This window comes from Pituophis catenifer, unplaced genomic scaffold (genome assembly GCF_029215685.1).
Source record: "Pituophis catenifer annectens isolate HBS135680 unplaced genomic scaffold, rPitCat1.0.hap2 SCAF_8, whole genome shotgun sequence".
In the NCBI taxonomy this organism is placed as follows: Eukaryota; Metazoa; Chordata; class Lepidosauria; order Squamata; family Colubridae; genus Pituophis; species Pituophis catenifer.
The window spans coordinates 30,453,288-30,475,781 of record NW_027256888.1 but is presented as its reverse complement, the minus strand read 5'-3'; the positions used below and the strand labels follow the sequence as shown (position 1 = coordinate 30,475,781).

Below are 22,494 nucleotides of genomic sequence, written 5' to 3'. Positions count from 1 at the left end.
ATTCTGAAGAAATGTTTCTCAAAATATTTATCCTTTTCGGAATGTATGGCTCTATTTTAGTTATTTGTAATTCTTAATGTTTTTGAGTCTTTGGAAGGATTATTTATTTGACTTATCTGGCTGGCCAAATCTATGCATACAGAATTAATTATAAATTAATGTTACAATATTTATTGTGGAATTTCTAACATAATATACAATATTATATAACATGATTATTTAGATATATGTTGACATGTAGAGAAGCAACCTAGAACTAAGGAGAAATTTCCTGACAATTAAAACAATTAATCAGTAGAACAACTTGCCTCCAGAAGTTGTGAATGCTCTAACACTGGAAGTTTTAAAGAAGATATTGGATAACCATTTGTCTGAAGTGGTGTAGGGTTTCCTGCCTAAGCAAGGGGTTGGATTCGAAGGCCTCCAAGGTCCCTTCCAACTCTGTTATTCTGTTCTGTTATTCTGTATTATGTAGATATTATTTATATGTATTATTTAAATACATTATCTATTAATATATATTTTAAGAGCTCATTTTCAGAATATTGATGTGTGCTGTAATAATCCCTTCCTTTATCAAACAGCATTTTCCATTCAGTATACATGAAATAAAAATTAAGATTGCAAAGAAAAACCACAGATAATCTATTGTAAGGAATTTCTGCTACTTTCTTCCAAATGTATTATACATCTACATATACTATAGGTTAATCTGCTTTTACAATCATAGTATGCTAAAATAAGGCATTCAAATTTCTAAGTAAGGTAACAACTTTTTCTCAAATTAAACAAAAGAATTCTCTTTTAATTTTCCGAGAGCTATATTAATATATTTCTTAATAATATTTGAGAATATTTAAAATTTCTATCCTAAATTGCAATCTTCATGACAGCCTGATTTCTTTTATTAAATTCTAGTTTCTTATTTCTTCTATAAAACAACAATATACCATTAGTTATGTACAGCAATATTTTTCATAAATTTATTTTCAGCACAGTTAGGGATAACTATAATTCATTTCTTACCTCTGGTATCCCTGATCCACAAGCATAAGGTGCGAACACCTTTACCAAAGAAACTGCTAAGAAAGCAAAGCTCAAAGCCCAGAAAATGTACATTATGTAGTTCATTATATAGGAACCTGGTCCCTAAAACCAAACAAAGTAAACTTTAGTAAATCACTTTTTATTTTTCAAATAGACTCCCAGCTTTAAAAGCAAGCTTACAAACACATCACACTTTATGATCAAACATGTTATTTAGAATGTAAATAATGACCTATGACCATTTGACCTGTGATCTTGACCTATAACCATTTGCTCATCAACCATTTAAAGTTACAACAGTGTTAAATGTATGGTGGTTATGACTGGTCTTCAAGAGTTTTGTGTCCTTTTACCTCCACAGTGACATCATTCCAATCTGGGTCTTGGCAACTGGTTCACACTTACAGCCAATTATAGTACCCCACAATTACAATAATACTATTTGTCATCTTCTGTGCAGCTTTCTCCCAAATGTTAACGGGGAACCTGGCAAGGAAAGTCCCAAATCACTGGGATAAATCTTCTCCATTGTGCACCCTTCTCCCCTTCGGTGCTAGATCCATGCTGGCTTTGTACATCTTCCCCAAACCACATCATGATTCTTGTGAATCCCTGATTCTCACTCCACATTTACACAACCTTGCCAACCCATGCCTCACACAGCACCCTAACACCTGCTCTTGACCTTCACTGCATCATGCCTCCTTGCACACCCTCTTGCTCTTTTCCCCACCTGAGCAACTACTTAGTTGTCTACTGGCCTGGATCTTGCAACTTCCTACCAGTTTCCACACTGTTTTTGTTTGTGGGAAGCCAGCAGGAAATTGCCTTGCTTAATGATTCTGGGATTTGTTTTTAACAATAGCAACCCGGACTGCAGGATTGCTATTGCTAAGCAATGCAGTTGTAGTTTACAATTACATTCCTTCACAAAGGAAATTCTGGTACCAGGCTGCCATAAGTAAAAAAATTACCTGTGTTTATTGTCCAAAAAGTGGTTTACAGCATGCAGAAAAAAAAAATGGAAAAAAATGATAGGGTAAGTTTTAGTGATGCTGTAAGGAGACAACATATATATTACTAACTAAAAAAAATTCAACAAGATCCATGGCAGCCCTGAAAATCCCATCCCACAAATATGATTAATAAAAATGCCCTTTAATATTTTGTGATAAATAGCTAATCCATTACAGAAACAATGCTTAATAAAGTATTATTTTGTCTTTTGGAAGGCCACTAAAACCTGGCTTTTTATCCCAGTGTTGGACAAGAATGAGGATATATGGAATTGATTGTGGGGCATCCCAAAGGGATGACTGAGGCACCGAGGTTTTATTTTTGATAATTTATGATATTATAGTTCTGGTTTATATTGTCAATATGAACCTCCCAGAGCTGTTTTAAGATATACAGCCATACAAATCTTTTAAATAAATAAATAAATAAATAGCCTGGAGACTAAAACATATGAAGAATAGTTGCAGGAATTGGGTCTCGCTAGTGTACAGAAAAGGACTAGGGGGGACATGATAGCAGTATTCTAATATTTGGAGGTCTGCCACAATGAAGAGGGGGTCTATTTATTTTCCAAAGCACCAGAGGATAGGACAAGAAACAATGGATGGAAACTAGAGAAAAGCAACCTGGAATTAAGGAGAAACTTGCTAAAAGTGAGAACAATTAACCAGTGGAACAGCTTGCCTTCAGAAGTTGTGAGGGCTTCATCACTGGAGGTTTTTAAGAAGAGACTGAACAGCCAATAGTCTGGAATGGTATAGGGTCTCCTGCTTGAGCAGGGGGTTGAACTAGAGGTCCCTTCCAGCTCTATTCTGATTGATCTAGAAAAACTTTCCTATTGTTAGATAGGGTTTTCTCATCAAGGCACTGATTTCTCTTTAAAGACTTTACTTACCTCTGCTTGACCAATTATTAATTCTGCCCATGTTTTCCATAATGGACATTTATCTCTCTCTTCAAATGTTGTTTCATTAGATGCCCAGCAACACTGTTCATGATTGAACCACAGGGCACTAAGACAAATGCCTTCCTTTAAATCAGTCATCCAATCTGCAGCAATATCTATCAATCCAGCCAAAGCACCTAGTACATAAATACAGAATGTTCTATACTTTCAGAGAATAAACACACTCAAAATTATAATATATTAAAAACACAAGTCTTACTGAGGTTGCTTTTTTGTAAGAAAAAAATGAAATATTAGAGCCGCAGTGGTGCAATGGTTAGAGCACAGTACGCAGGCTACTTCTGCTGATCACTGTGCCAGCAGTTTGACAGATCGAATCTCACCAGGCTCAAGGTTGACTCAGCCTTCCATCCTTACGAGGTCAGTAAAATGAGGACCCAGATTGTTGGGGACAAGATGCTGACTCTGTAAACTGCTTAGAGAGGGCTGTGTAAAGCACTGTGAAGCGGTATATAAGTCTAAGTGCTATTGATATTGCTATAAATGATTTTATAAAAATGCTGACACATCATAACTATGTCTTTATTTTTCATGTTAAAATATTGAATATTACATAGTATCAAGACTAGTGGGACTTTGGAAAAAATAAACATATTGTATAAAGCTTTATAATCATGCTGTTTCATGCTGGTATTTATAATTAAAATAAAATTATTGTAACAAAACATAATAATATTAGCAATAAATAACCATACAATTATAAACATGTTGGAAGAAGGAATTCTAATGAATATAGTAATAGATTTGATTCTGCTATTTCCATTCATAAATGGAGATTGATGTAAAAATCCTGATTTCTTCATTCCCCATTTTAACATTTCATTATTAGTTCCTATGTTAGTTTTTGCTGGGGCAAACCATAAGCAAAATCCGTAAGTTTATAGATTCAGAAGTCTGATGCTTTGGGGATAAATAAGCAAAGAAAGCAACCAACGATACTGAGTCAACCAGCTATTACTAACTTGGATTACATGCTTAATTGCTCATTTCATAATTAAATATGCATGATTAAGGCATGCATATTGTAACATTACAATACCAATGCATATTATTTCTAATGGACCTATGTACTGTATGCATGAAAATAATGCGTAGATTAATATAATTTCTGTACATTCTTTTTAATAAATAAACAAAATTATACTATCCAAGTTACTCTTCTCTGTAACACTTCTCTATTTGTGAATAAAAAGGTAAAGGTTCCCCTCACACTAGTCGTTCCCGACTCTAGGGAGTGGTGCTCATCTCTGTTTCAAAGCCGAAGAGCCAGTGCTGTCTGAAAACATCTCCGTGGTCATGTGGCCAGCATGACTAAACGCCAAAGGCGCACGGAATAGGTGGTCACTATTTTTCTAGTTGCATTTTTTACAAGCTTTCAAACTGCTAGGTTGGCAGGAGCTGGGACAAATAACAGGAGCTTACCCCATTAAGCAGCCCTAGGGATTTGAACCGCTGAACTGCCGACTTTCGATCGACAAGCTCAGCGTCTTAGCCACTGAGCCACCATGTCCTATTTGTGAATAGTCATCATTAAATATGTTTCTAATTTCTTTTAATTTTCTAACACATCTGACAACTCCTTGGGATACTGTTCCAGAAAATAGTTAACTTCACAATATTTTGGAGGACAAACAAAGATACAGTAGAAGAATAGGCATAATTCCATGTACCATGCAATATAACTATCAGAATTCGAATTATAGCTAACATATTTAAATATCTACAGGTAGTCCTTACAATTACAATGGAGCCCAGAATTTTAGTCATAAGTTGTTGTGGTTGTTGAGACACTATGACAGTCATAAAGTGAGTCACTGTGGTTGTTAGACAAATCATGTGGTCATTAAGCAAATCATGTGGTTTTTAACAAATCCATACTTGGAAACTAGCAAAAAACACCAGAAACTGGGAAAAATATTGCAAATTGTAGTCATAAATGCAAGCCTGTTTGCCGAATGTGAAAATGCAATCATATGACCGTGGCGAGGGGACCGTGGCAGGGGGGACATAAAAAGGTATGAGACCGAGGAGAAATCGGAAGCATTGCGGCGGAACTGGCTGGAGAAATAGCAGGCTCCAATGAGCTCCATGAAAATCCAGCCGGACAAACTGCTATCGGGGGGTCTTTGGACAGAACCATCCTGTAGGGACAGTGAAGGAGAGGTGCCTCGGACGACCAAGAGGAACAAGCAAGTTCCTCAAAAGGTTGGAGGCTGCTCTTCAAACCGGCGGTGGGGGTTGTGGCCATTGAAAAATGACCGCTCTGAAGCTGGGGCAACCGGACTAAGTTGTTTGTGCAGGAGCGGTGTCTGAAAGGAGTGCTGGTACTGGGTGAATGATTGGCCAACTCACAGGTAAAAAGAAAATTTTTAATAACCTTAAAACGTGTCCCGGAGCAGAAATGAGTGGCTAATTGGTACGTGGGAAAGTTAATGGAGGGAGAAGAACAAAGAGGAGGTTAAAATACTAAAGCCCAAGAAAGAAAATTTTACAACTGGATTTAAAATTGAATTTGGAGAAACTAAAAACAACAAAAGAAAAAGAAACCTGAGGAAAAGAACTCTTTATGTGGATTTAAAATATTTTTGACCATTTTATTTTTAGTTTGTTTGTCCTCAGGATCTGTTTGTAATTGATTTTCTTCAGACAATATGTTATAATCTCTCCACTTATCTTTATTTCTTTTTGCAATATATGCTATTATAATCCCCCTTAAATATGTTTTTATGGTATCCCAGAGGTTTTGTAATGAGGTGTGGTGTTTCTTGTTGTCTTTAAAAAATAATTCCAATTCTTTTAAAATTTTTTGGATATATTCTTTTTCTTCTCATTCTCATTGACAAAAGAAGAAAGGGAAGTACTAAATAAGGAAATAACATTATTCGAACTTAAAGAAGCAATTCGGAAGCAAAAAAGGAATAAGACTCCAGGACCAGATGGGTTGCCAGGGGAAATTTATAAACACTTAGGAGATTAGATAGAATTATTACTATTGGAAATATGTAATGAAGTCTTGAGGGAAGCAAAGGTACCAGAATCATGGAAAGAGGCATACATTACCCTGATCCCTAAAGAAGGCACTGACAATAAACAAATTAAGAATTATAGACCAATCTCATTGTTAAATTCGGATTATAAAATTTTTATGAATATTATGGTGGAATGGATAAAAAAAATACTAAATGAGAAGATACACATAGACCAAAAGGGATTTCTCTCTATGAGACAAATTAGAAATAATACGAGAATAATAATCAATATACTGGAATATAATGAGGTGCACCCAGAGAAACAAGCGGCCCTTGTCTCCCTGCTCAAAAAGCTTTCAATAACATGAATTGGGAATTTATGGTCCAACAAATTAAAGCCATGAAATTTGGAGATAAATTTGAAAAGATGATTGAGTTGATTTACTTTACACAAAAGGCAAGGGTAATAATAAATGGGGAGACCACAAACCTGTTTAAGATAACGAAAGGAGTTAGGCAGGGCTGTCCAATGTCACCTCTGCTCTTTATCCTGATCCTAGAGACACTACTACAAAGAATTAGGCTAAATGTGGAAATAAAAGGAACTAAAATTAAATAGGAAGAATTCAAATTTGCAGGCATTCGCAGATAATATGGTATTTGTCATAGAGGATCCATTGGAATCTGGACCGATATTATTGCAAGAAATAGAGAAATATGGGGAGGTCACAGGCCTCAAAATTAACAAAGAAAAAACTAAAATGTTAGTTAAGAATTTATCAGAGAGAAAAAGGAGAACTTGAGAAAAGAATGGGGCTTCAAATTGTAAAAAAAGTGAAATATCTAGGTGTTTGGCTAAGAGCAAGATGCTCAGCATTGAAAAAGGATAACTATACGAAATTAATACAACAAATAGGGAAAGATTTGGAAAGATGGGGGACGTTACAACTGTCATTATTAGGGAAAATCGCAACGATTAAAATGAATATTTTGCCAAAATTGTTCTATCTATTTCAAACAATCCCCATAAAACTAGATAAGAATTTTTTTAAAGAATTAAATAAGATGACTATGAAGTTTGTATGGGCAGGAAAAAAGGCGAGGATAAAATTAATTTCACTTCAGGATAGTAGAAGTAGAGGTAGCTTTGGACTCCCTGCATGGGAGACTTATTATAAAGCAACAAGTTTGGTTTGGGTTAGGAATGGATAAATTTAAAGTACAGGAGAATTCTAACATTGGAAGGACACGATCTTCAGATGGGGTGGCATTCTTTCATATGGAATGCCAGAAACAAGAAACATTTATATTTCTATAGACCTACATTGCGAGATTCACTGATACAGACCTGGGAGGGAATTAGGAAGAAGCATTATTTTAAGATACCGGGCTGGCTATCCACTATGGAGGCAATGATTCACCCTAACACATTAGACATTGGTAAAATATAACAAAATTTTGGATAACAGGGGAAGATTAAAATCCAACCAAGAATTAAAGGAGCAGGTAATAATTATAGACTGGTGGCCCTATCTCCAGCTACAATCAAGATACAAAAAAGATTTAGAGGAATTTGGATTTGAACCAAATTTAACACAACTAGACAAATTATTAACAGGCCCGGAAAAGAAATTACTATCTAAAATATATAATTATTAATTAAATTTTGATTTTGAAGATTAAATCGTAAAGGGGCCAATGATAGCATGGGCTAAAAATGTGGGACATAATATTGAGTTAGAAGATTGGGAAAAAATTTGGAAGAAAAACTATACATTAACAAAATCCGCCGCATGTAAAGAAAATCAGTATAAAATGTTCTATCGGTGGCACTTAGCCCTAACAAGACTTGCAAAAATATATCCCAATCTAAACCTTAACTGCTGGAAATGTAAAAAAGCAAAAGGTACCTTTTTTCATGTATGGTGGCTTTGCCCCGAAATTAAAAAAAAAAAAAAACTGGATTAAAATACAAAAATGGTTAAAATAAATTACACATTCCAAATAGAATTGAAGCCTGAACTGTTTCTTCTGGGGATCATTAAGATAAAATATCCTAAAAAGATTAAATATTTGATCATTCATATTATTACAGCAGCGAGAATTGTACACGAACAAACCTGGAAAATGTCCACTACACCAACAGATTGTGTAATAATCCAGAAAATTTTTGAGTGTGCAGAAATGGACAAACTTACTATAGAATTAAATAACAAGGAAGACTCGGAATATTACTCAACCTGGGAAAACTGGTATCAATGGATAGAAAATAAAAATAGGAAATATATAGATCAAAATAAATCATAAATTGTGTTTACATATATTCAATCAAAAAGGAATATTTGAATTCCATGGAATTTGCTATAAGGCTGAGAGGCATAAAAGAGAACGATAGACAAGATTTGAGACAGATTTGTGCTGATGCTCTAGCTGTGTTGTTAAAGATTAGCCCTGAAGAGATTTTTTACAAAATGGATAAAATTTACAGAGTGAATTCATGGGTGGCCAGACAAAGACAATTGCCTAGAGATGTGGTGATATATTTCACAGACAGAAGAATGAGAAATGATATTTTGCAAAAGTCGTTTCTCTCTGCTGTGCAAGTGGAGGGAACTCAGATTGGAGTCTATAAAGAGCTACCACCTAAAATGTTAAAAGATAGAAAAGATTTTGGATTTTTAGTGAATGAATTAAAAAAACAACAAATTCCATTTCGGTGGGATGCTCCTACTGGCATAATTTTGAGGTATAATGGAGAAAGATATCGATTAAACACTGTTGAGAAGGCAGAACAATTTTATTCTACTGTTTTTAAAGAGAGTTTACCATCCCCACGTACATCTACTGTGTTGGAGATAAAGGAGAGTGACAAGGAGAAGCAACTTCAGCAAGAGATGGAAGAGCAGCTTAAGCAGGTGGAACCAGAGGCAGCGGAAATGCAGGGAGCTACAGGAGGTTTTCTGGAGGAGCCCCTGCTAGACTCCTCTCCGATTGTGATTGACCCACCTAAGATTACAAGAGATGTGGCTTTGGACCTAGCCCGGATGGCTGAAGCTAAAGACCAGCGCGTTAACTCGAGCAATTTCTAAGCAACTTAAAGAAAAGCAACAACAGGAAAGGCCCAAGCCACAACAATACAAGAAGGGAGTCAAGAGTAATATACAAGAATGTGAAGCCATGGGGGGAGCAAAGCCGAAGACTATCGATTCGGAAGATATTCGGCAATTCTGCTCGTCGCTTCAAAAAAGTCTACATGATGATTAAGTTTTTATCTTGGAATGTGAATGGATTAAATTCACCACAGAAAAGGAAGAAGTTATTTACATATTTGAGACAATTTAATAATGATATAATTTGCCTACAAGAAACTCATGTTAGAACACAAGATCAAAAATATTTGATAAATTCAAAATTAGGAACACATTTTATAGCCTCAGATTTGGAAAAAAAGAATGGTGTGGTTATTCATATAAATAAAAGACTGTCAGCTAAAATTATAGAAGCAGATGAAGGTGGTAGGTTTATAGCAATTGAACTGCATACAGTAAGTGGCCTAATTCTAGTGACCGGAATTTATGCTCCTAATCAACAACAGGATCATTTCTACAAAACTTTGCATTCTAAAATACTGCAATGGGGCTATAGATCTATTTTAATCATGGGAGATTGGAATGGAGTAATTGACTCTAAAATAGATAAAAAGAGTTTGGCGAAGTCAAGGATTAGACTACCACAGAGTTTTTTTTGATATGAAAGAAGATTTGGAATTAAAAGATATTTGGAGAATACATAATCCAAAAGAATTGGACTTTACTTTTTTCTCAGATAGACACAGATCCTTTTCTAGGATTGATTTTATTTTACTATCAGCTGATTTACTTGTTAAAACAAAAAGAACAAAGATTTTTCCAAGGACTTTAACCGACCATAGCCCAGTATGGATAGAAATTGAGATGGGAAAGACTGAGAGAAGATCATGGAGATTAAATGAAAACTTGTTTAGATATGAAAAAAATATAACAGAACTTAAAAAGCAGATGAAAGAATTTTTTGAAATGAATTTGAATAAGGGTACCCCTATTGAAATCGTGTGGGATGTGAGTAAAGGGTATATGAGAGGGATACTCATTCATATGAACTCTAAACATAAATTGAATCGACAAAAGAAAAGATCTGAAATGGAAGTAGAAATAAAGAACAAAGAACAGTTACTTATAAAAACCCCAACAGATGAAAGAATATGTGGTGCTATAAAACTTCTGAAAGATCAATTTCAAATGCTTATGGCGGAACAAACAGCAACAAATTTACAATATGCGAAACATAATACATTTTGCAACGCTAACAAACCGGGCAGATGGTTGGCTTACACATTAAGGAAGAAGCAGAGTACACGGACTATTGATAGTATTGATATTGGAGGGAAGGAAATTTCTCAACAAAAATTAATTAAAGAAGTTTTTGTAGATTATTACACTAAATTATATGCTAAAGATGATACGCAGAATGGACTTATAGAAAAATATTTAGAAAACAAAAGAGTTACAAAAATTACCAATCAACAAAAGGAGAGAATGAATTATCCTATAACAGCTGAGGAGATTATTGCCGCAATTAAACAACTGAAAACAGCTAAAGCTCCTGGGATGGATGGTTTAACTGCAGTGTACTATAAAACTTTACAAGCAGAAATGATTGAGCATCTTAAAGATTTATTTTGTAGTATACAACAAGGGGGTAAAATACCCCCATCATGGAAAACAGCTTATATTTCATTGATACCGAAAGAACAAATAGGTCCTAAAAAACCTGAGAATTTTAGACCAATATCTCTTCTGAATAATGATTATAAAATATTTGCAAAAGTATTAGCCAACAGGTTGATGCCAGTTATTCAAGAGGTGATTCATTGTGACCAAGCGGGATTTATAGAAGGCAGATATATGAAGGACAATGTAAGGCAAGTTATAGATTTACTGGAATATCTTGAGAAGAATAAACAGATCCCTGCAGTGCTGGTCTTCTTGGATGCGGAGAAGGCCTTTGATAGAGTGGTTTGGAATTTTCTATTAAAGACTTTAAAAAAGATGGACTTTGGGGATCAATTTATACAGGCGGTTTCAGCAATTTATCAAGAACAAAAGGCACAGATTATTATTAATGGAAATTTGACAACAGACTTTAATATTGAAAAAGGAACAAGACAAGGTTGTCCGTTATCCCCATTGTTATTTATTTTAACATTAGAAGTCTTGTTGAATACAATACGGGACTCGAGTATCTTGAAAGGAATAGTGATAAGGCAAGAGGATTACAGAATAAGGGCATTTGCAGATGATCTGGTTGTTACCCTAACACAGCCGATGGAATCAATAATCCAGATGAAAGACATTATAAAAGACTATGGTACAGTTTCAGGATTTAGATTGAACCAGAAAAAAACTAAGATGATAGTTAAAAATATGACACAAGATCGAAAACACGAACTTGAAAGCAAGGCAGGTTTTGAGATAGTACCAAAGGTTAAATATCTAGGAGTTCAGGTTGCAGAATCAAATATGAAACTGTTTCAAAACAATTATGAGGTGTTGTGGCGAGATGTACAGAAAGATATGGAGACTTGGAAAAAACTGCAGCTGTCTTTACTTGGAAGAATAGCAGCAGTTAAGATGAACATTTTGCCAAGATTTCTTTTTTTGTTTCAAATGATTCCGGTGCTTAAAAGTGATAAACAATTGAAAGAATGGCAAAGTGGACTGAATAAGTTTGTCTGGAATGAGAAAAAACCGAGAGAGAAACTGAAAATTATGCAAGATGTTCCAGAAAGGGGAGGTCTTAAACTTCCAAACCTACAATTATATTATGAAGCAGCAGCTTTGACCCAAGCAAGTGATTGGTTTGGAAGGAAAAAGACTGGAATATTGAATATAGAAAGCTTTGATCTTGAATTTGGTTGGGATGCTTACTTATTTTATGGGAACAAAGTGGATAAAGTATTTAAAAGCCACATACTTAGAGACTCCTTGATGAGAGTTTGGAAGAAGCACCGACTCAAATGGGATTACAAAATACCGCTATGGCTGGATCTTGGTCATATCATGTGGAATACAAATATAATGTCACTCGGGGCGTTTTTATATAAAGAAGTTCTTTTTGCAAGTGCGGGCAGATGGCAACTGAAGACTTTCGAAATGCTGTTGGCAGAAGGGATTAATTTAACTTGGTTACAGTATAATCAACTTCAATTGAGATGGAAAGAGGACCAAAAAATTGGTATAATGATGCATGAGGAAGAATTGGTTAGACATATAAAAGAGAAAGGTCCAATGCATATTAAAAGGCTTTATAATGTTTTGTTAGAAAGGGATTCAGAAACTGAATTGGTTAAAGACTGCATGATTAAGTGGGCACAAAATTTTGCAGAACCAGTGATGTTGGAAACATGGGAAAAAATATGGGTTCAGAATGTTAAATTTACACAGTCGCAGAATTTGAGGGAAAATTTTTATAAAATGTTTTATAGATGGCATTTAGATCCTAAGAAATTGTCGTGCATGTACCCTAATGTTCAACCAAAATGCTGGAGATGTGATTGCTTAGATGCCACGTATTATCATGTGTGGTGGACTTGTAAGAAAGTTAAGGCTTTTTGGATAAAAATTTGGTGGGTTATGCAGAATGTTTTGAAGAAAAAAATTCAGTTTTCTCCACAATTGTTTTTATTGGGTATAGTTAAGGGTTTTACATTGGGTGAAACAAAGTTGATATTGTATATGATAACAGCAGCGAGATTACTGATAGGTCAATATTGGAAAAATGAAGCTATGCCCACTATTGAGGAATGGACTTTGAAGATGGCCAGCTTTGCAGAGATGGCGAAGATTTCAGCATATCTAAAAGATCGCTCACAAGAGACTTATGAATGGGAGTGGAAAAAGTGGATAGATTATGTGCAGAATAAATATCAAACTATGAAGTATCAGATAGCTTTTAACTGAAAGTATTATATAAAGATAGAAATATTTGAATTTTGTGAAGATGTGAAAAATATACAGGGGGTGGAGGGGTTCAAGTTTTATAAAAAGGGGATTTTGATTTGGATTATATTCTGTGGAAGTCCGGGGGGGAGGGGTGGGTTAGGGGGGGTTAGGGAGGGTTAGGAAGGGTTGGGGGGGGGGAAATGGGGAGAAAATGTAATTGTAAAACTTTTCCAATAAAAAAAAAAGGAATATTTGAGAATATATGAATAAAGTTAAAATTTGTGTACTATTGGAACAACGTTGAATTGTATCATGGATGTATTTTTGTTATAGGTGTATTTGTATTAGTATTTTAATATTTTAAATTTTAATAAAAGGTTTTTTGAAAATTAAAAAAATTAAAAAATATTTTTGACATCTTGAATATTTAGTTGCTCTGAGAATATCGTGGATTTGAGAGGGACATCTGCTGGTAGAAAGTGAGTACTGCAATATTGGTGGGAAGACAAAAGAAAAAACCGCAGCTGTGACCGTGATTTAATCTGGAAACTGTGAGAATTTTTAAGGAGTATCTGTTTTTCTGAACTGTTTGGTTTCGACTGTCAATAATTGTGGAAAATAACAAAGCTTTAATTTGGAGTGGATTGGATAAATATTTGAATTGGATACTGTTTGGAATTCAAAAGAAACTATATGGATTTTGGAATTTCAATTAAATATAAAGTAAAAGTGTTAACAATTTTTTAAATTGACAATATGGAGTCTTGGATGTGTAAAGAATTAATTGAGATGTTTAAAAATATGTGTGAATCACTAAAAGATAATAAAAAGTTAGAAATTTTGCTGGAACATACAGAGCAGGAAAAAGAGTATAAGTGAGGAACAAGAAAACAATATTGAAAGAAAAGGAATTGAAAGCAAAAAGAAGTTAGATGATTTCACTGGGATTAACAGTGGCAAAAAAAAGAGTGGATGGGGGAGAATATTCCCCCAAAAAGAATCAAACAAAGGGAAAAGAAGGAAATAGTGGAAAGAGACTAGGAGAAAACTTGGGGAGAATTATTCGAGTAATATATTTAAAAGTGAGAAAAAGGATTCAGAAAAGACATAATAAACTTAAAAAGAAAAAAAAGAAAAAGAAGTCAAAAGGAGGAAATTATTAAGAAGTGGAATTTTGGAGAGACCAAGAGAAAATGGCTATGTTAGTAGATTTAAGGGAATTGAATTAATTTTATTAATTGTAGAAGGTCAATTAAGTTAAAGGATTTTAATGTAAGAAGTCAGTATAATGATGTATATTGCTTATAGTAAAACAGAACAGCAGATGAAATATGAAATGGTAATTGGGTTTAATTATGAAGACAAATTAAGAGATAAAATTGAAAAGTTAAAAAGTGGGATGGGGATTTTCAAAATATATGCTGTAAATGAAGAAATAAGATAATTAATTGAGTTTATTGTAAGAAATTAGGAATCAAGGGCAGATAGATAGTGATACTGTTTATGTATTATGTATTAAGAAGAGATAAGATAAAGAAATATGGAAAGAATATTATGGCTAAAATTGGAAATATGTAAAAAAAAATTTGGAGGAAAAAAAAGATGAAATAACAAGACACAGTGAAAAATGATGGATTTGTGATAAAGACTTATATAAAAGGGATAAATATGGAAAAAGCAATGTATAAGATGTGACCTGGTCAACACTCTGTTCATAAAATATGTATAATGAAAGAAATATTTTAATAAAACTTGTTTACAAAAAAGTTATGAGACCGGGTTGTAAGTAGTTTTTTCATAAAGTACACTGTAACTTCGAACAGTCATTATATGACCGATCATAAGTTGAGAACAGCCTGTAATTTAATATTTCCATAAGATGTTGGGTTATCTGTACCTTTGGGGATATATACTGGTCTATATGACTAACTTGCAGCCATATAACCTCTTGTATTTTTATAAATCGTAATTACGTTTCAAGAAACAGGAAAACAAGTAAACAACTACTAAGCCAATAGATGTCCATATAAATTGAAGAAATAATTGTAACAACACTTTTGGGAGAGTGAATTGCAAGTGAATTACTGAAAAATGTAGTGGACAATGGACATTAGACACACAGTTCTTGATAACATGAATTTATGCTGATATAGTGCATGCTGATATATGAGGAACTTAGTATTCCAAAAACTGGGTTCTGATAAAAACACAACTCTAAAGGAACTTTAAATTTTAGCCTCAACTGCAATTCCAGCATTTCCTCCAGGTTATCACTAAATTCAGGACTAAATCCTTTTTTTTAATTTTAGTTTAAAAAAAGTAGTTACATTGCATTCCCTGGTTAGGATGTCACAAATATGTAGAAGTTGGAAGAAACAGAAAGTACAAAGTACTTGAACTCATTCTTCATTCATGCTCCAATGAATTGAGGGTTTGTTTGTTTTTGTGGAAGTAATATGATTCAACAAGCTAAAAAGTACAAGTCTTCAACAGTTATCAAGTATTTTGTAACCATTGCTTCAGCTTCTAAAAAGTTAAATGGAACTTTAGAAGCTGCCTGACTTGTTCTGTGCCTAAAAGAAAAAACGTATGTAATGCACATATTTTATTTGACATGAAAGAGAATACAATTTTTTCTCAACCAGCAATACTTTTATATTTTATGTTCTACCATAGATCCACAGTATTTTAGTAGAAATGAAATGTGTACTATGAAAGGAACTCTGCTAGTGCAATTAGCATAATTATATGAGATTCAGGACTGGGAAGCATAACTTCTTGTTTATATTAACTGCATGGCTTCCAATACCAAGCAGACAAAAAAATATGATAATCCTATCTATGCTCCAAGACCCGTTTTCACTGAGCACTCTGGTTATCCTAAACTTATTTATAAGCTTTATAAGAAGTCTGACATAGTCCTCTTTTAGCAACCACAATTAGAATCGGCACCTTGGTCACTAAGTGACAAGATAAAAGTCGCAAGACCATGCCTGTGTTTACAATTTTACTTCAGCTTTCCTTCGCTCTAGAGCAGGAATGTCAAACTCAATCCTGTCGCGGGCCACATGAAGAGTTTGTTTGCCGTTGGGGGGCCAGGATGGGCATGGCCTGGTCATCACAGCCGACTGAGTGGGCGTGGCTGGGTCCTGGGAAGCAGGGGCTGGTCCCTCGCCATCTCTGGAATGGCCCCACGGGCCAATGCTGCAGCCTATTGCGGGCCGCATGTTTAACGTATCTGCTTTACAGTATCAGAAGAATATCATCACAAACAGCTAGATATGCCCAAATGGTGGGGAAGATTTCTGGAACTGAACTCAGAGGGAGCTGAGGAAAAGGACAAATCTTATAACACCTTTTCTCCACTCCCCTGTCCTTTCAAATGTTCTCCCCATCCCTGGGATAATTCACAAGAAGAGTTACTTTTTTATCATTATTGGAACTTTGAACAGTCATTGCCCAAGGCAGTTGCTAAGCAAGGTCTTCCTATAGATGGAATCTTGAGCTTTTCCCTCGGAGTAGGTTTCTACTTGATTCAACATAATTTATTTCTGAATCGAAATATTTAGGATTATATTATTTAAAAAATGAGTTCCTACCTGATGCCAATCCAGTTAGTGTCACAACCAGCCATCCTGACCATGCATCATACAAACTCTCTGTCATTTCCCATGCTGATTCTTTTTTCTTGCTATTGATCTAGATACAATATATAGTTTAGATTAACACAAATCTTATTTTTTTTAACAAAGTAAGATACAGTACAGGTAGTCCTCAACTTATGACCACAATTCAGCCCCAAATTTCTGTTACTAAGCAAGACAGTTAAGTACGTTTTGCCCCATTTTATGACTTTTCTTGCCATAGTTGTTAAGTGAATCACTACAGTTGTTAAGTTAGCAACACAGCTGCTAAGTGAATCTAGCTTCCCCATTCATTTTGCTTGTCAGAAGGTCACAAAAGATAATCATGTGATCTCGGGACACTCAACTGTCAGACATACATGCTAGTTGCCAAGCATCTGAAATTTGACTACATGACCATAGGGACACTGCAATGGTCGTTAAGTACAAAAAACAGTCATAAATCACTTTTTTCAGTGCCACTGTAACTTTAAATGATGAATGGTTGTAAGTTGAGCACTACCTACATTTGTTTTGTTAAATTCAAGAGAGGCAGAGAACAGTGAAAGCAATGATGAGCTTCTTATGGATGGATGGATGACCAATATCTTGTTTCAGAAGGCGGGCAAATGCTTATTTTTTCAGATGAACGTACAGTTGTGCTCATAAATTTACAAACCCTGGAAGACTTTATGATTTCCTGGCCATTTTTCAGAGAATATAAATGATAACATGAAAACCTTTCTTTCACTCATGGTTAGTGTTTGGCTGAAGCCATTTATTATCAATCAACTGTGTTTACTCTTTTTCAATCATGACAACAGAAACTACCCAAATGATCCTGATCAAAAGTTTACATACCCTGGTGATTGTGTGGCCTGATAACATGCATACAGGTTGACACACAGGGTTGTGAATGGCTATTACAGGTAACCATCCTCACCTGTGATCTGTTTGCATGTAATTAGTGTGTGTGTATAAAAGGTCAATGAGTGTCTGGCCTCCTGACAGACCCTTGCACCCTTCATCCAGTGCAGTGCTGCACTGACGTTTCTGGATTCTGAGTCATGGGGAAAGCAACAGAATTGTCAAAGGATCTGTGGGAAAAGGTAGTTGAACTGTATAAAACAGGAAAGGGTTATAAAAAGATATCCAAGGAATTGAGAATGCCAATCAGCAGTGTTCAAACTCTAATCAAGAAGTGGAAAATGGGGTGTTCTATTGAGAACAAACCACGGTCAGGTAGACCAAGTAAACTTTCAGGCACAACTGCCAGGAAAATTGTTCGGGATGCAAAGAAAAACCCACAACTAACTTCAGTGAAATACAGGACTCTCTGAAAATATGTGGTGTGGCTGTTGCAAGATGCACAATAAGGAGGCACTTGAAGAAAGATGGGCTGCATGGTCAAGTCCCCAGAAGAAAGCCATTACTACGCAAATGCCACAAAGCATCCCGCTTACAATATGCCAAACAGCACAGAGACAAGCCTCAAACCTTCTGGCTCATCATTTGGAGTGATGAGACCAAAAAAGTGATGAGCTTTTCACCCACAACCATAAATGCTACATTTGGAGAGGAGTCAACAGGGCCTATGATGAAAAGTACACCATTCCTACTGTGAAACACGGAGGTGGATCGCTGATATTTTGGGGATGTATGAGCTACAAAGGCACAGGAAATTTGGTCAGAATTGATGGCACAATGAATGCAGTATATTATTAAAAGATACTGGAGGACAATTTGTATTCATCAGCCCGGAAGTTGCGCATGGGATGTACTTGGACGTTCCAACATGGCAATGATCCTACACACAAGGCCAAGTTGACTTGTCATTGGCTACAGCAGAATAAAGCGAAGGTTCTGGAGTGGCCATCTCAGTCTCCTGACCTCAATATCATTGAGCCACTCTGGGGAGATCTCAAACATGCAGTTCATGCAAGACAGCCCAAGAATTTACAGGACCTGGAGGCTTTTTGCCAGGAAGAATGGGCTTTACCATCTGAGAAGATAAAGAGCCTCATCCACACATACCACAAAAGACTTCAAGCTGTCATTGATGTTAAAGGGGGCAATACAGTGTATTAAGAACTGGAGTATGTAAACTTGTGATCAGGGTCATTTGGGTAGTTTCTGTTATCATTATGATTGAAAAAGAGTACACACAGTTGAACTATTAACCTTAAACAGTTTATAAAAGCATCAAGAAAAGTACATTTAAGTATTTTAAATACCCTTCTGTGTCTCTCTCTGTCTTTGCATTTTTCTCGCACCCAATCAATCGTGTGGAAATCATCATAGGTTCCAACTCCAGGAATGGGCTCTTCAAGGAGATCCAATAAATGTGTTGTACTGTTAATACTGCCTCCATTTGTCATTGTATAATGAGTTCCTGCAGCTGAAACAGAATAAACAGTGACTTAGTCCTGTAAAAAGGAAAATATATAATTCAGTAGCAAAAGGAAATGGGAAAGTAAATACACACATACAGACAGACAGACACACATATTACATATAAAGTACAAAGAAAAAAATGGAAAATATACCTGATGAATTGAATAGGTGGCAGTGTCATGCAATGGAACAAAAGAGGTGCTGCAAGGTTACAAACCACCCTCAGGCTTCCCTTCCATGCACTCAAAATAGCTGTATTAGAGGATGTATTATATTTTTTAATTCAAAATACCACTTTCCTGCCAGATTATTTTGATTCAGCATCAGCCTGCCTCAATTACATTGAAAAGGAAGCTCCATTGTGAGGATATATCAAAAGGATAAGCAAGTTCTTTTGGATGTTATATGGAGAAATCTTCATTCTTTCGAAGTTTATATAAGTTTAGTTTATATAACTTCAAAAGAATGAAGACTTCTCCATATACATTGTATGATTCAATATATTGAAAGGTTAATTGAAAATCTATGAGCCATGAAGAATCAAATACTGTAGATTACTATTTTACTTTTCTTTTTGCAGTAACAATATTTTCAAAAAATAAAAGACAGACAATGCAAAGATGGCAAATGCTATAGGGCACAAAATACTACTAAGATTTTGGAGGGCAAAGGCAGTGCCATATAACGACTTGCCTTTCAAATGTAAGTCAGGATTTTACCCTGAAATACTGTAGAGTGGAGGTTGCAATTGCTGTCTTATTACCAGTGCTGAACAAAGAGAAAGCCACCACTTTAGTTAGTTTCTCTTGGGGAAAGGAGGTCATTTTCCCTGTTCTGCATCAAGCAACAAAATATCTTGAAGCAGCTTTAGTTAGGATAGGTCAGTCTAGCAATCTAAAAAGCATTTATTTATTTGTTTGTTTGTTTGTACAATTTATATGCCGCCCTCCTCCGAAGACTCAGGGTGGCTTACAATGCACTTATAGCAATAGCCTTCATTCTTTTGTAAATACCTGCTTATTAGGGCTTTTGGGCCCCCTTAAGCGGTGTTTCTACAAAATCAGCTTATTGCCCCCACAATCCGGGTCCTCAATTTACCTGCCTCGGAAGGATGGAAGGCTGAATCAACCTTGAGCCTGGTGAGATTTGAACTCACACTAATTGCAGGCAGCCGAGTGCTACGTAACAGCACTTAGTCCACTGCACCACCAAGATGCACCTTGGTGGTGCACTTTAAATAGTAAAAGTGTCATGCTGACATAAACAATTTGCTAATCTCATTTTTTAAAAAAATTAGACACCAAAATGCAATCTATACAGAAGATAAATATACAAGTTTTATCCAATTATCATTTAAATGTAGTTATCCTCTTAAACTGCATTTTAATAGTATTATAGAAGGTATCTAGAAAGTATGAAAAGGAATAAGACGAAGTCAAGAACAGAGCACTGTATGAAATTGAAGGACTTATAGAAAATACTGACATTGCAAACAGAAGGCAAATATACAGTATGATTAATATCTACTTGGGAGATCATCATGACTCAAAGTCCTATCCAACAACAGTAATCAAAAATGGCAAGACACTCTGAGGGAGGAAATAAAAATGTGCATATCCTTTAAAACAAACATAAAATAAATTAGGGAGACAGGAGTTTATAGTTTCATCACTAAAGGGTGGGGGGAGAGGGAGAGAGAGTGAGAAGGAGAGGGAGAGAGATTCAGAACTACATGGTCCCAATCCTTCTACATTGTTGCTTCACTCACTGAAGCCAATACTGTCCCCAAAAACATAAGTGCAGCCTAACAGCCACCAAAGTTTATCCATTTGTAATAAAGTTTACTGTATCCAAAATAAAAGAAACTGAATCACGTAAATTGAAAAAAAAATCTGAATTGAATACTTTATTTGGCCATGTAATTAGACACATAAGAAATTTATCTCTGGTGCAGAAGCTCTCAGTGTCCGGTATATGCTAAGCAACAGAATAATGATAGCCATAATACCACCAATAAAAGGGGGTAGTAATGAATATAATAAGAGACCAAATACTAAGCATACTGCAGCCATACTACGTGGGCAAATATACATAGACAATAGACAGAACTGTGAGCATTGATTAACTTTGTCTAATATCATTCTATCTATTTTCCAAACTTTCATCAAAGAAAATTTTCACATAATTACCTTCCTTGCACAATTATGTTTTTAGCAATGCAGGAAAGCAATCGGCTGAAGAAATGTTCTGAAGGTGTCCTTGGTAATAAGTGGCATATTAAAATAGGTCACACACTACAAGAGTATTAGCTAACAAGTTTCAAGTAACATGTTTCAAAACAAGAGCAGAGAAACTTTCAGAACACCAGCTGTGTACTTTATAGCAGCCTCCCCCCCCCCTCAAATTACATGTGTCTTCTAACGATTTTCTTAATTCCCAGTGAGTGGAAACAGCAACTTTACTGACAGGTTATATTATGATACTACATGCCTCCCTATTTTCCAACATGTTTAGTGAAAAACAGGCAACTGAAAATTACTAATTTTAGCTCTATGACCCAGTTCCAATGCCATTCAATGCCAAAACTAATCTGCTAACCTAGTTTCTTCTTGGAAAAAAATATTGATAAAAAAGCTATAAATCATATAGTCATTTAAACATATGCAATCAATGCATCAAATCAATGTTTGATCAATTGCAATGCAATCAAGCTTTTCAATGTCCCAGAAACCAAATCTATTTCTTTCAAATAAATATGCATTAATGCCATCAAATTCCAATATGGAATGGCTTTATTTCTCCTTCTTATGGCTATGAATCCTTGTTTTCTTATAATTAGAAATTTTTCAAATAAATACAATACAAATTAATAGCAAACCCATTATTTCTCAACTAAACAGCTTATTGATAACAACAAGAACCAGAAAAATGTAGTGGTTAACAGCATTAAATTAGGATCATGGAGGCCAAGATTCAAACCCCACAATTTGTCCTGAAGCTCACGGAGTGACTTTAGGGGAGACAAATATATTTTCTGTTTACAAACATATATAGCAGGGGTGTCAAACTTACTTTCCCCATTTACCAGAAGCCAGCTGGGAAGGTTACAAATGGCAATTATATCACCACAGGACACCACAACTGTTATAAATACATACTAGTTTCCAAGGGCCTGAATTCTGATCACATACAGTGGGGAAGCTGCAATGGTCACAAGTCATTGGGGAGGAGCCAGTTGGTGTCATCGCGAATGGGTGTGCGAGCGGGATCTCCGTGAAGCACAGCCGGTTTCTGTCCATCCAGGGGGCTCCTAGGAGCTGAAGTCGCCCTGTAGGGGCAATGGGAGAGGAAGGTGTTGTGGTCCGCCAGCAGCCTGCGGAGCTGGCAGCAGAGTCGGACAGTGAGGAGGCTGGGGAGGATAATGGGCCAGTCCTGGAGTCAAAGGAAGGCCCGGAGGAGGGCTCTGCGCCGGAGGCAGAGATGGGGCCAGGGCCATC

The 22,494-nt window shown here is 35.6% G+C and overlaps 1 protein-coding gene across 2 annotated transcripts in view; it reads right to left on the bottom strand.

Moving 5' to 3' along the window:
- The window catches only part of CLCN3 (chloride voltage-gated channel 3), a 78,725-nt gene that overhangs the window by 23,681 nt on the left and 32,550 nt on the right, over window positions 1-22,494 (bottom strand). For both annotated transcript variants that reach the window (XM_070948196.1, XM_070948195.1), the window contains 4 exons: window positions 18,838-19,001; window positions 16,580-16,679; window positions 2,960-3,147; window positions 1,027-1,149 (listed from right to left, as the gene is read on the bottom strand). In XM_070948196.1, the coding sequence (XP_070804297.1) occupies window positions 1,027-1,149; window positions 2,960-3,147; window positions 16,580-16,679; window positions 18,838-19,001 (575 nt within the window). The remainder of the gene's footprint in view (window positions 1-1,026; window positions 1,150-2,959; window positions 3,148-16,579; window positions 16,680-18,837; window positions 19,002-22,494) is intronic.